This window comes from Paroedura picta, chromosome 1, assembly GCF_049243985.1.
Source record: "Paroedura picta isolate Pp20150507F chromosome 1, Ppicta_v3.0, whole genome shotgun sequence".
NCBI classification, from domain to species: Eukaryota; Metazoa; Chordata; class Lepidosauria; order Squamata; family Gekkonidae; genus Paroedura; species Paroedura picta.
The window spans coordinates 72,275,923-72,287,997 of record NC_135369.1 but is presented as its reverse complement, the minus strand read 5'-3'; the positions used below and the strand labels follow the sequence as shown (position 1 = coordinate 72,287,997).

The following is a 12,075-nucleotide window of genomic DNA, read 5'->3' as shown; positions in this document are numbered from 1 at the left end:
TGTAGTGGGTCTTTGTGTGGTTCCGGGTGCGTGGTTGTGCTTGGGTGCGGACAACCCCTTCCATCGGCGGCTAGACCTCCGGCAAGCGGAGTCGCCGTCCGCCGTTCATTTTAAAAAACTGTCCGCTGAGCGTGCCAACGAACGTTCGCCAGTTACATGTCATTGATTTATGCTTTGGTTGGTGAATATTATTGGGGAACTGTCGCGTACCACTGCAATTGCTCTCGGTTTTACACCGGCATGCGTTTTTGTAATGGCGGACATCTCACTAAAATGGCTCCCGCTGCATGTTCAAACTGCTCTTCCCGCGTGTGGACGAATCAGCGCATGCGAGAAGTCAAACAAAAGGCGCTAATCTGGCCTTTAGGAGCAGATCCTGTTCCCGCGCGAGGAGTTTTGAACGTGACATGTGACCTAATGTGGCCAATGCGCGTGTCCCCTACTGCCCTCTACCAATCAGGAGCCGGCTAGTCTCTTTGTCTTTGTGTGCGGGAAGGTATATGATCCGTTGCACCCTGCACCTCGCACCACCATTTTGCTCAGCTACTAGCGAAAGCAACATGGAATCCTCTTCTCAAGCCTCGTCCGTCCCTGCAACCGGCCGTGGCCCAACTTGGAGGGACGCGGAGATCAGGGACCTGATCGGGATTTTCTCGGAGGAGAAAATCCAGGACGCGTTCCAGTCCTCCCACAGGAATAGGGAGGTCTTCGAACAAGTGGCCATTAAGATGCGTGCCCTGGGCCACAACAGGACCGGCCTTGAATGCCGGTCGAAGACCAAAACAATGAGGGCAGAGTACATGCGTGCCGTGAACCATAATAAGGGTTCCGGCAACGAAAAGGTTACCTGCCCCTACTTCGAGGAGCAGCGCCAGCTGTACGGAGACGGGGAAGGAGCCGGCAGGCCGAAGCGCGTCGGGAGGAGCCTTAAGGTGGTTCGGAAGCCGGCTGCCCCGGTCGAGGAACCACCCGCTGAGGAGGATCCCGGCGAGGGAACCTCGTCCAGCTTTCGGCCTCCACCCCCCGTCCAGCAACGACCAGCGGAATTGGTCACGGTGGACCTGATGGCCATCGCTCCTGGGGAGCCGGAGGAGGTTCCTGACCAAACGCCCCTTGCCTCCGGTAAGTAATTTTCTTTTTATTTTGTATTTTATTGTTTTTATATTGAGCAAATGTGTGTTCTGACGTTTGGGGATCGTTTTCTCGTGTGTTCGTTGCTACGCATAATATGATAGGATGTGGATTGCTTTGGGTGGCTTTTTAAAACGGTCGTGTTTAAACAACTACCCAAACAGTTTTGCAGCATGCCTCAGCCATAGGCCTTCTGCAGCGCTCTAGCCACTACTTTGGGACCTTGATGTGTGGTTCAGGTTGTGTGCTTGCTCCTTTTTCACCATTGTATGCCTTGTGTTCGTTGCAACGCATGCTATGCTTGGATGTTTGTGGATTGCTTTGGGTGGCTTTTTAAAACGGTTGTGTTTAAACAACAACCCAAACAGTTTTGTTGCATGCCTCAGCCATAGGCCTTCTGCAGTGCTCTAGCCACTTCTTTGGGAGCTTGCTGTGTGGTTCAGGTTGTATGCTTGCTCCTTTTTCACTATTTTCTGCTCTTGTCCACAGAGACACATATGCCTGGGACGGTGGTCCTAGAGTCCCCTGCAGCAGTAGCAGAGGACAGTGATTCTGGGGCATCCACAAATGTTGGTAAGTATCAGTTGCAATAAGGGGGGGGGGTTTAACTGCTTTGTGCTTTTCTGTTTGTGCAGGGCAGCAGCACTGCCAAGAGACAGAAGATAGTCCCTCAACGTTGCTGCTTTAGGGTTTGAAGCTTGCTTTGCCACACTTTGGTCCTTAATCATGTTCTTTGTTCCCTTTTTTCAGATTTCATACCCGGGACACAGGAGGAGGAGGAGCGTGGGGTGGCTGGACCTCCTGCCCTGCGCAGGCGGATACACATACAAGATGGTGAGCGTGCATGAACTGTTCCTTTCGAGCCATGGCTGCAGGACAATGTCTGTGTGCAATAACTGTGTGCTTCCTTTTCATTTTTGTGCTCCCCTGGCATTGTTCTGAGTCTTGGGTTAACATGTAACCAAGACAGGCCACCATGGGCAAACAAACAATAACCGTGTGCTCCCCTGGCATTGTTCTGAGTCTTGGTTTAACAATATGTGACCAAGAAAGGCCACCATGTGCACCAGGGTGGGTTTTGACTGTCTCGTTGTTACTAACAGTTCTTTTTCTCTTTTTTATGCCAACAGAGGTCCTTTCTGAAGACGACGAGCCAGCTGGCTCACCACCCAGGGGCGCTCTCCCGGCTGAGGAGAGGCTGGCCAGGGAACGCGGCAGGCTGCGGCGCGTCTCCGTCCTCACTAGTGTGGGAGAAAGGATCCTGGAGCACTGCCAGGAGGAGTCCAGGCGTGCAGCTGCTGCAGACCAGGCCATGCTCTCTCTCGTGGCCCAGGAGGGCAAAAAATTCCGCGCCATCCTTAGGGATTCGAACAACTCGCTACGCGAAAGCGTGGAGGAAGTTCGAATGATAAGGAGGCTGATGGAGAGGGCGGTCGCGGTTATGGAGGCGGCCCCCCCTCCTCAGATTATAGTGAACGTCCCCCCCACCCAACCCACCCCCCCCCACCACCTCCAGCACCCACCCCACCCCCCCCACCACCTCCAGCACCCACCCCACCCACCCCCTCTCAGAATGCCGCGACACAAACTAGAAGGAGGACTGTTCTCGGGAAGAGAGTCGTGAAACCTGCGGACAAGTTCTCCCCCTCCTAGTTTGGGCCATTTTGTCTGTTTATCTGTGTTTGCTGTTGTCTGTTCAATAAAGTTTATGTTTTTGACTCTGTCTCAGTGTACCCTCTCTAGTGATTGTGCCTATTCTGGCACCGTTGTGTGGGTTGTAGGTTGGAGGGTGTTTTAAAGGTTAAAGGTGTTTTAGGAGTTTGGGGTGAAAGGTGTGCGAGTTCAAGGAGTCACACTGGAGTCTTTTTCAGGAAATTTACAACAAAATTTTATTTTCAGAAACAGTTCAACAGGGGAAAAAAACAAGGGAATTTAACTTGGACCCCCCCCACCACCACCCCCACCCGCCAAGAAAGCCAACTTTTTTTAACAAATTCAAATATTTAACAGGGATAGAAAAATGGGCAAAGTAACTGGGAAACCCCCCAACACCCCCCACCCCAAAACACAAAAAGAAATAAAAACTTAGGTCCCACCGCTCCCCTCCCCAGCCCCTTCCAGCGCCCTCACTCTCCTGCACAGCCGTCCCACGGTCCCCCTAACTTTGCGCCGGAAGACCTCTTCGTCCTCCTTCTTCTTAACTGTGTGGGGAGGGAGAAAAAGTACACATTAGTGCCACACATATTTTCCTATTTTTGTAGTTTACATGCATACACTTATTGGTGGCCTTAGCCACAGTGTGAGAAGAGTTGGGCAGTGGAGAACATAACCTACGTTCTTCCGCCTCCCTCTGCTGCCTTTGCTGCTCTAACTCCCCTTTGAGCTCTGCCACTTCGGCCTCTAAGGCAGTCACCCTTGCCTCCATGGCACGCAGCCTTGCCTCCATAGTTTCTGCTATAGAAATCAAACAAAGAATTTAATAACACTTCAAATGGGAGCATCACAGCAGGCTCCCATATGGCTCCATGGGGGGACACACACATGGGTCTCCCGCAGAGGCATAAAACTCTCACCTGCAGCCTGTCCTGAGGTGGAAGGCCCCTCTTCCTCCTCCTCACGCTCAGGTGCTTTTCCCATCTTGGATGGTGATTGTGTGGCTGGGCAAAGAAAAAGAGAAATCATAATTAAAAGCACACAAACCAGAGATGAAACACAGCTGGTAGACACACCACAGTTAGAGTCAAAGCGCATAACCAAAGTGGTTCCACACAGTACTGGCGGGCTAAGTCAGAGGGGGTTGACAGCATATAAATACTATTTCGAATTTCATTGGGGACAGTAGGGGAAAGAGGCAGCTAGTCATGCCATGCATGTTTAAGGGCAAAACAACGAGGGCATACTTACCCATATGCCTCCTCATTTCCAGGGGGGGCTTCCCAGCCTTCTCCCATATTTTAACCATCTGGTCGTGAAAGACCGTCCTCCCGCTTGGCTGCGGGACCCCCCCCCACTGCTCCAGACTGTTGAGGAAGTCCAGCTTCACTCGCTTAAATTTTGTCCGGACCTGCTCCCAGGTCCGGACATAGCCCCTCTCCCTCAGCTTTGATGCCAACACCAGGTAAGCACCCTTGGTGTGGCAGTGGGTGCTGGCCATAAGGCGGCCAACACTTTTCGATTGGAGCACCAGCTCCAGAAGTGCCTCAGCCTCGGCGCGCTGCCAGAAGGAGCCCTTCCGTGGCTTCGGCATCTTCGGAATGACGGTTAGGGAACGAACGTGCGTTGCTCCGATCGACCACCCCTATTTTAAATGTATCAAAGCTGCCCACCAATAAAATTATTCCTTGGAACATAAGTGGATTGATCCTCCGGTTTGACAGGGGTCGCCAATACTTCCTGGCTACCCGCCTCCCCGAACTTTCCCCGCTCAGCGCTTCCGTGTTGTGTGTGTCAATTTCAGTGGGAGTTAGCGTTTAGGGCTGTCAAAGTGCTTTTGGACCAGAGAATCCCCGTTTTTTTGCTGGCAAAGTACACAAACCGCACAAGACAAGGTTAAACAAAGAACACTAAACTTTATTCAACAACAAGAGAGTGGGAAAAACAATTAAACACGCCTCCTGTTTCTGTAGATGTGGGTGGCTATGGCGTCCCGAACCTTGCACCCCTCTGCATAGATTCTTCTTCTCCTTGCTTCAGGGATGTCTTGTGTGTCCTCAAGGACAACAGGATCAGGTTCATCCACAGGGAAGGGGATGTTATGTCCCTTGTCCTCGCATATGTTGTGCAAAATGACACACGCGATGATCAGCGGAGTCACATTGTCTATATGCACGTGTAGTCGGGACATCAGGCAACGGAACCGGGACTTCAAACGTCCAAAGGCACGCTCCACTACATTCCTTGCCCGGGAGTGAGTGAGGTTGTAGTGGCTATGCACGTCTGTCCTTGGCCGCTTGTAGGGAGTCATGAGCCAGCGTCGTATTGGGTAGGCTCCGTCCCCGAGCACCAACGGCGGCACACGCACGCCCTCAATGGTGGCGGTGGGGTTTCCTGGAACAAAGACCCCTTCGTCCATGGCTTTCCTGAGGTTGGATTCCCTGAAAACAAGGGCATCATGCCTCCTGCCACTCCACCCCACCTCGGCATCGATAAACCGGCCGGAAAAGTCCACAGTTCCTTGCAGGAGAACAGAACAAAAGTCCTTCCTGTTACCGAACTCCTTTATGCTTCCCCCGGGGGCACGGATAGGGATGTGGCTTCCATCGACGGCCGCAAAACAATGCGGGAATCCGAGCCTGGCAAACCCGTCCATACTCTGGAATAAGGGAAAGAAAAGAATATAAGCCATGGCATGTCAGCGTGGGGTGTATCGCGTCTTCGTTGCTGACCTGTCAAACAAGAAAAAAAATTTAAAGGGCAAAGGGGATCGAATGATACTCACCGCTCCAAGCCGGTCTCCGAGGCACACGACTTTGCTGAACAATTCCGCCTCCATGGCGAGGCAGAACTCCTTAAGGATATCGCCAACCGTAGTGACTCCGAGTCCGAATTGCTGGGCTACTGTCCGGAAGTACTGAGGGGTTGCCAAGTACCACAATGCGACCGCCACCCTTTTTTCCACTGGCACGGGGCGCCGCATGCCAGTGACTTGCCTCTCCATGCGTCCACGTAGAGCCTCCACGAGTTCAAAAAATGTCCCCCTAGACATTCTAAAGTTGGCAATCCAGTGGTCATCATCCCAGCGAGCCCACACAAAATTTTCCCACCAGTCAGAGGATCTTTCGTCCGCCCAGAACCGGGGGGGGAACCGGACCTCTGCCAGAGCTTGCCAGTGCCTCTTTGCCGCCATGGTTGCCCGTTGAGAACGTCTTGTGCTGCTGGTCATCGCTCTGGCAATACGTTCTCGGTATTCCTCTGAAGCAGCCCTCCTATGCTGCACACTGGTGCGGATACGCTGGACCAAGGCAATCACCCGAGCCAACAATTGAAAAATAATCCTCTCCATTGCAACGTTAACCTGTGCTGCGGGCAGTAGGCAACGCAAACAAAGAGAGGCCGACCGCGTGTCTGCCCAGGTGCATATAAGCAGGTAACCTGTGGGCGTGTACTGTGGGCGGGGATTAACCTTTCAAACATATCAATGCATCAACCTCTGGTTCATAGAAAACAATAGAAAACACGTTCCAAGGGCGCCAATGATTTGACGATAACGCGTTGCTACGGGTTTTCCTGGGTTTTTTTAAAAAAAGGGGACCCCGACAAGTCCGGCTTTAGGGTCGAGGTCAAAGGTGTGGCCGCAGTTTGATTGACGGGCACGGGAGACCAGAAGCGCTAAAAAGGGACCTCCTTTGTAGCGAAAAGACGGAGAACCGGAAGCCTGTGGGTTACGAAAGTGACGAGAAGTGAAAGTGCTAAATTCCGCAAAAACCGCAGCTGTGCGTTACGGGCACAGCTAGTTACATTTCGCTAGTTGAAGTAGCGCTTTCGCTAACAGCAACCAAATAGCAACTTTGAGCTCTGTGCGAAATGGCCCCAAGTATTAGTATGCATTTTCTGTGAGTTAATTGCTATAGCCCAGTAGATGGCACCCCAAGCTAAGACAGGACAATGAGAGCACCAGTTCTTAACAGTTCAGACTGCCACACAAAAGAATACCTCATACCAGCAAATCAGATCATTGGTGGTGTCTGACTACATGACTGGAGTCTCAATACGGGAAGACTGTGAAGTATATGGTCAGGATATGACCTATGCACACTAGAACCTACCAATTGTTTTACATTTGGGCTTGGCCCAACTCACTGAAATACTGCTGGTTGCAGTATGATTGTTTTTGTTGGAATATTCAAGATCTGCAGTGTGCATGATTGAGCAGAATATAAGCAATATCCTGCAGGTGGCATCAGAGGAGATGTATATTTAGCATATTTAGGATGTTCCTGTTCATGATTTTCAAATTATCCCCTTCAGTGTCCAGTTTGGCTCAATAAGAAACTTTCTGCTCCTTTGAGCATATTTGTTCCCTGATTGCCTTCAGAACAGCAGTTGAATAGAAGAATGACTTCAGACAACATTTAGAACAGTTAGTTAGGTCTCTTCTCTCATCTTTTTATACATAGTTGTTTCTCTTTTGAATAAAAAAACTATTTTATTCTTTAAAGAACCTGGTGCTCTGCTCTCTCTGCATGTACATTGTTCTAGACTTGTCCAGCTCTGCAGGGGGAGTACTTGTGCCTGCCTTTCCTTTCATCTGAGTGTTCCACTTCCTGCTCTCTGGGTCTGAATCACCTCCTGCTCTCAGGATTCCAGGGGCTTTTCTGTCCTTGAGAAGTCACTATTCCTAGAATAAAGTACTCCTGTTGAGTATTCATAAGACAGTCAATAGTTTAAAACAAGCAGAACATTTATTAAGTAAGGGTACTGGATAGATCTAGGATAGGGTGAGATTAGAAAGAACGATACGATGAGCAAATAATATACAAAAGCTTATGACCACCCCAGACACATTTTCTGACCTAACATCTGTTGACTTCTAATAATATATAACATTTCTTATGAACATATCCACACTCTCTTCCAGAGCATAGGACCAGACCAACCATACAAACATGCCAAGTGGTCAATTGATGTGATAGGGCCCTTATCCTTTATGCTGAGGCTGAGGAAAGTGGATTCAGGACAGGCATGGCCCAAATTTCTTATGAGGCCACAGAGGCTGTTGAAATATGCTCCCAAGATGGGCTAAAAAGCAACACGCCTCAAATGAAGCAGTGCACAGTCTGAAAAGCATGTCTCCTACTAACCTCACAGAGGTGTAGGATCACAATGCTCAAATTATATGCAGCTAAAGCAAACAGGTTGAGGAAGGCACATTTTCTTTATTTTCTTTCTTTCTTTAGATTGCTATAACGCCCATTTCAAATTATATGCAGCTAAAGCAAACAGGTTGAGGAGGGCACATTTTCTTTATTTTCCTTCTTTCTTTAGATTCCTATACTGCCCATTTCAAATTATATGCAGCTAAAGCAAACAGGTTGAGGAGGGCACATTTTCTTTCTTTCTTTCTTTCTTTCTTTCTTTCTTTCTTTCTTTCTTTCTTTCTTTCTTTCTTTCTTTCTTTCTTTCTTTCTTTCTTTCTTTCGATTTCTTTGCAGCTCTGGGCGGTTTACACAGAACATTATAACTTACATGGAACATTAAACAGACTATAACATCAAAACAACTTTCAATAAAACATCAAAAGATTACAAAACCACATTTATAATATAATAACAATTAACAGTAACTTTGGGAGAGTCATGGGCAGGCGTCTGGGGGGACCAGCAGGTGTTCTGAGTCGGTGGGCCTCAAGCAAATGCCTGGTGGAAGAGCTCCCTCTTGCAGGCCCTGCGGAACTGTGGAAGTTTGGGCAGGGCTCTGATCTCCTCAGGGAGTTCGTTCCACCAGATGGGGGCCAGGACCGAGAAGGCTCTGGACCTTGTTGAGGCCCTTTGTTGCCAGATGCATGCTAAGACACAACTCTTGAATTATTCAGTGGTAGGGTTGTCAAGTGTCATCATCCCCAGCCGTTGGTAGGGAGGTAGGGCTGCCAGATCCTGGAGATTTGGGGCAATGAATAAGTGGACACGTGTGTAGGTGATGCCAGAAATAGAATAATATTTTATTCAACAAAGTGTGCCTCTTAAAAGTTTTCTCCCCTTCCCCCCCAAAAAATCAGGAATTATATTAATTTTTTAATTTATCAGGATTTTTGATCCTATAGGGGGGGGCTTCAAAAAGCACTATGCATCTATGATTCCATGCACAGGCATTGCAACAGAGAAGTATAAAATAAAAAAGTATTAGCGGCCATCGCGGGACCTTTAAACTGCATCAAAATATGGAGAGAGGAGATTGGTTGCCTGAATTAATTGACAGATGGAAGTGCAATATGTATAAGGCCCGTTGCTCTCTTCCACCTCTTCCAGCAGCAGATGTGGGTAAGATGTGCGAAAAGAAGTCAGACAAAGGCGAGACAGAAAAAAGGGGAGGAGGGCCTGGGAGGCATGATATAATTTAGCACTTCCAAATGGCAACCAAGAGGTGTTAGGTGTTTTGCCTGATAAATTACCAAAAAATTTAGAAGAGCTATTCAAATACATGGTGATAATGGCTATTTGAGCAACAAAATGGAAACTAGACATCTGTCCACATTTAGAAGAATGGGAAAATAAACTTGCTGAATATGCAGAAATGATAAAATCAACAGCCTATTTGAGAAACAAGTCAATTACAAAATTTGAGGTAAGATGGTATGTGTATTATTCATCAGGGGACAAAATTAAAGTAAGAAATACATACAAATGTGTGGTTAATGAAACAGAAATAGAATTAAAATACGTTTCAGATGTAATGTCTCAAATATAAATGCGATATGGGATATACAATAGACTTTCATTTACACAGTGATATAGTAAGTATCTAGTAAAAGATCTAATTAATATGTAGAAGTGGCAAAAATATGTTATATGGAATATATAGTAACAATGAAAATGGTGTAGTCAAAATATATTAGTTATGAAGTTTGAAACGATGAATAGAATTGGACCCCACTAAAAATAAGAATAATTATGCTTAATATAAATTCCTTAACATTATAATGAAGGGGATTCTATGTCATATAAATTATGTATGACATTATTGCTTTTGACAAATGTAATTATGTTTTATAATAAATTTCTCCTCCCCTTTCCATTTTCTTTTTTCTCCCCTGACTGTTTTCCAAAAGTAAATAAATATTTTTAAAAAGCACAGCCTTGCCAAGGCTCCGCGAATAAGTGATGAGCTATGATGGGTTACCCAGGTTACCAGCTGTTCCTGGCACTGGCACCATTTAAAGGGCCTTCTGCACCCTTGTTTATTTCCAATGATGTTTGTTCTTTGTGGAGCACTTTGGCATGTGTGCTGCTACAGTGTTACCACAGTGAGGTAGGAGTCAACCGAGTGGTTTTCATTCCCCAGACATGCCTTTTGAGAGTTCTGGTTTTATTTATTCTTTCACAGTTCAGCTGTGGGGGTCTTGCTGATTAGCATTATCCTCAGTTGCTTTACCAGGAAATTCACTGTAACAGATCTGGGCACTTGTCTGCATCTGCAAGAGAATCACAGAATCACAGAATCATAGGGGCCATACAGGCCATCTAGTCCAACCCCCTGCTCAACACAGGATCAGCCGAAAGCACCCTAAAGCATCCAAGAAAAGTGTGTATCCAACCTTTGCTTGAAGACTGCCAGTGAGGGGGAGCTCACCACCTCCTTAGGCAGCCTATTTCACTGCTGAACTACTCTGACTGAAAATTTTTTCCTGATATCTAGCCTATATCGTTGTACTTGTAGTTTAAACCCATTACTGCGTGTCCTCTCCTCTGCAGCCAACAGAAACAGCATCCTGCCCTCCTCCAAGTGACAACCTTTCAAATACTTAAAAACGGCTATCATGTCACCTCTCAATCTCCTTTTCTGAAGGCTGAACATTCCCAAGTCCCTCAACCTATCTTCATAGGGCTTGGTCCCTTGGCCCCAGATCATCCTCGTCGCTCTCCTCTGTACCCTTTCAATTTTATCTACGTCCTTCTTGAAGTGAGGCCTCCAGAACACAGTACTCCAGGTGTGGTCTGACCAGTGCCGTATACAATGGGACTATGACATCTTGTGATTTTGATGTGATGCCCCTGTTGATACAGCCCAAAATGGCATTCGCCTTTTTTACTGCTGCATCACACTGCCTGCTCATGTTTAATTTACAATCCACAAGTACCCCAAGGTCTCGCTCACACACAGTGTTACCTAGAAGCGTATCCCCCATCCAGTAGGCATGCTTTTCATTTTTCTGACCCAGATGCAGAACTTTACACTTATCTTTATTAAATTGCATCTTGTTCTCATTTGCCCATTTTTCCATTGTGTTCAAATCTCGTTGAACTCTGTCTCTATCTTCTGGAGTATTTGCCAGTCCTCCCAATTTGGTGTCGTCTGCAAACTTGATGAGTAGTCCTTCCACGCCCTCATCTAGATCATTAATAAATATGTTAAAAAGTACCAGACCGAGCACCGAGCCCTGAGGTACCCCGCTACTCACCTCCCTCCAGTCTGATGAAACACCATTGTCAACAACTCTTTGAGTGCAGTTCTCTAACCAATTTCCTATCCATCTAACTATCTGAAAATCCAGTTTGCAGTCCTTCAATTTATCCATCAGAACATCATGGGGAACCTTATCAAAAGCTTTACTAAAATCCAAGTAAACGACATCAACCGTATTTCCACGATCCAGCAAACCTGTCACTTGGTCAAAAAAGGAAACCAGGTTGGTCTGACAGGAGCTGTTGGAGGCAAATCCATGCTGACTTCCTTGGATCACCAAATTGTCCTCCAGATGTTTGCAGATCGCTCCCTTTAATATCTGCTTACCCACAACAGAGGTCAGACTCACTGGTCTATAGTTTCCCGGGTCATCCTTCCTCCCTTTCTTGAAGATCAGAACAACGTTTGCTCTCTTCCCGTCCTCCGGGACATCTCCAGTCCTTAAAGAGGTCCCGAAGATGATGGACAAGGGTTGTGCAAGTTCTCCGGAAAGTTCTTTGAGCACTCTCGGGTACATTTCATCTGGCCCAGGGGATTTGAACTCATCCAGTGCAGCTAAATGCCTCTCAACAACCTCTCTGTCCATGTCAACCTTCCACCCAGACACTATCTCTTGGCTACTGCCATCTCTAGATGTGCCTAAACCCTTTGACCTGTGGGAAAAAACAGATGTAAAATAAGTGCTGAGCCTTTCTGCTTTCTCTGTATCCTCCGTTAGAGTTTGTCCATCCGCACCCAACAGTGGGCCTATTGCCTCCTTTACGTTTGCTCCTCACATAACTGAAAAATCTTATCTTGTTACAGTGGGCTTCCCTGGCCAATCTT

At 47.4% G+C, this 12,075-nt stretch overlaps 1 protein-coding gene across 1 annotated transcript; it reads left to right on the top strand.

The window, feature by feature from the left end:
- Nucleotides 1-1,628: 1,628 nt before the first annotated feature.
- On the top strand, nucleotides 1,629-2,854 carry LOC143831910 (uncharacterized). Its single transcript, XM_077325886.1, has 3 exons — nucleotides 1,629-1,704; nucleotides 1,882-1,965; nucleotides 2,262-2,854. The coding sequence occupies exons 1-3, from the start codon at nucleotides 1,629-1,631 to the stop codon at nucleotides 2,753-2,755; spliced, it is 654 nt and encodes a 217-aa protein (XP_077182001.1). The 3' UTR covers nucleotides 2,756-2,854.
- Nucleotides 2,855-12,075: the final 9,221 nt, after the last annotated feature.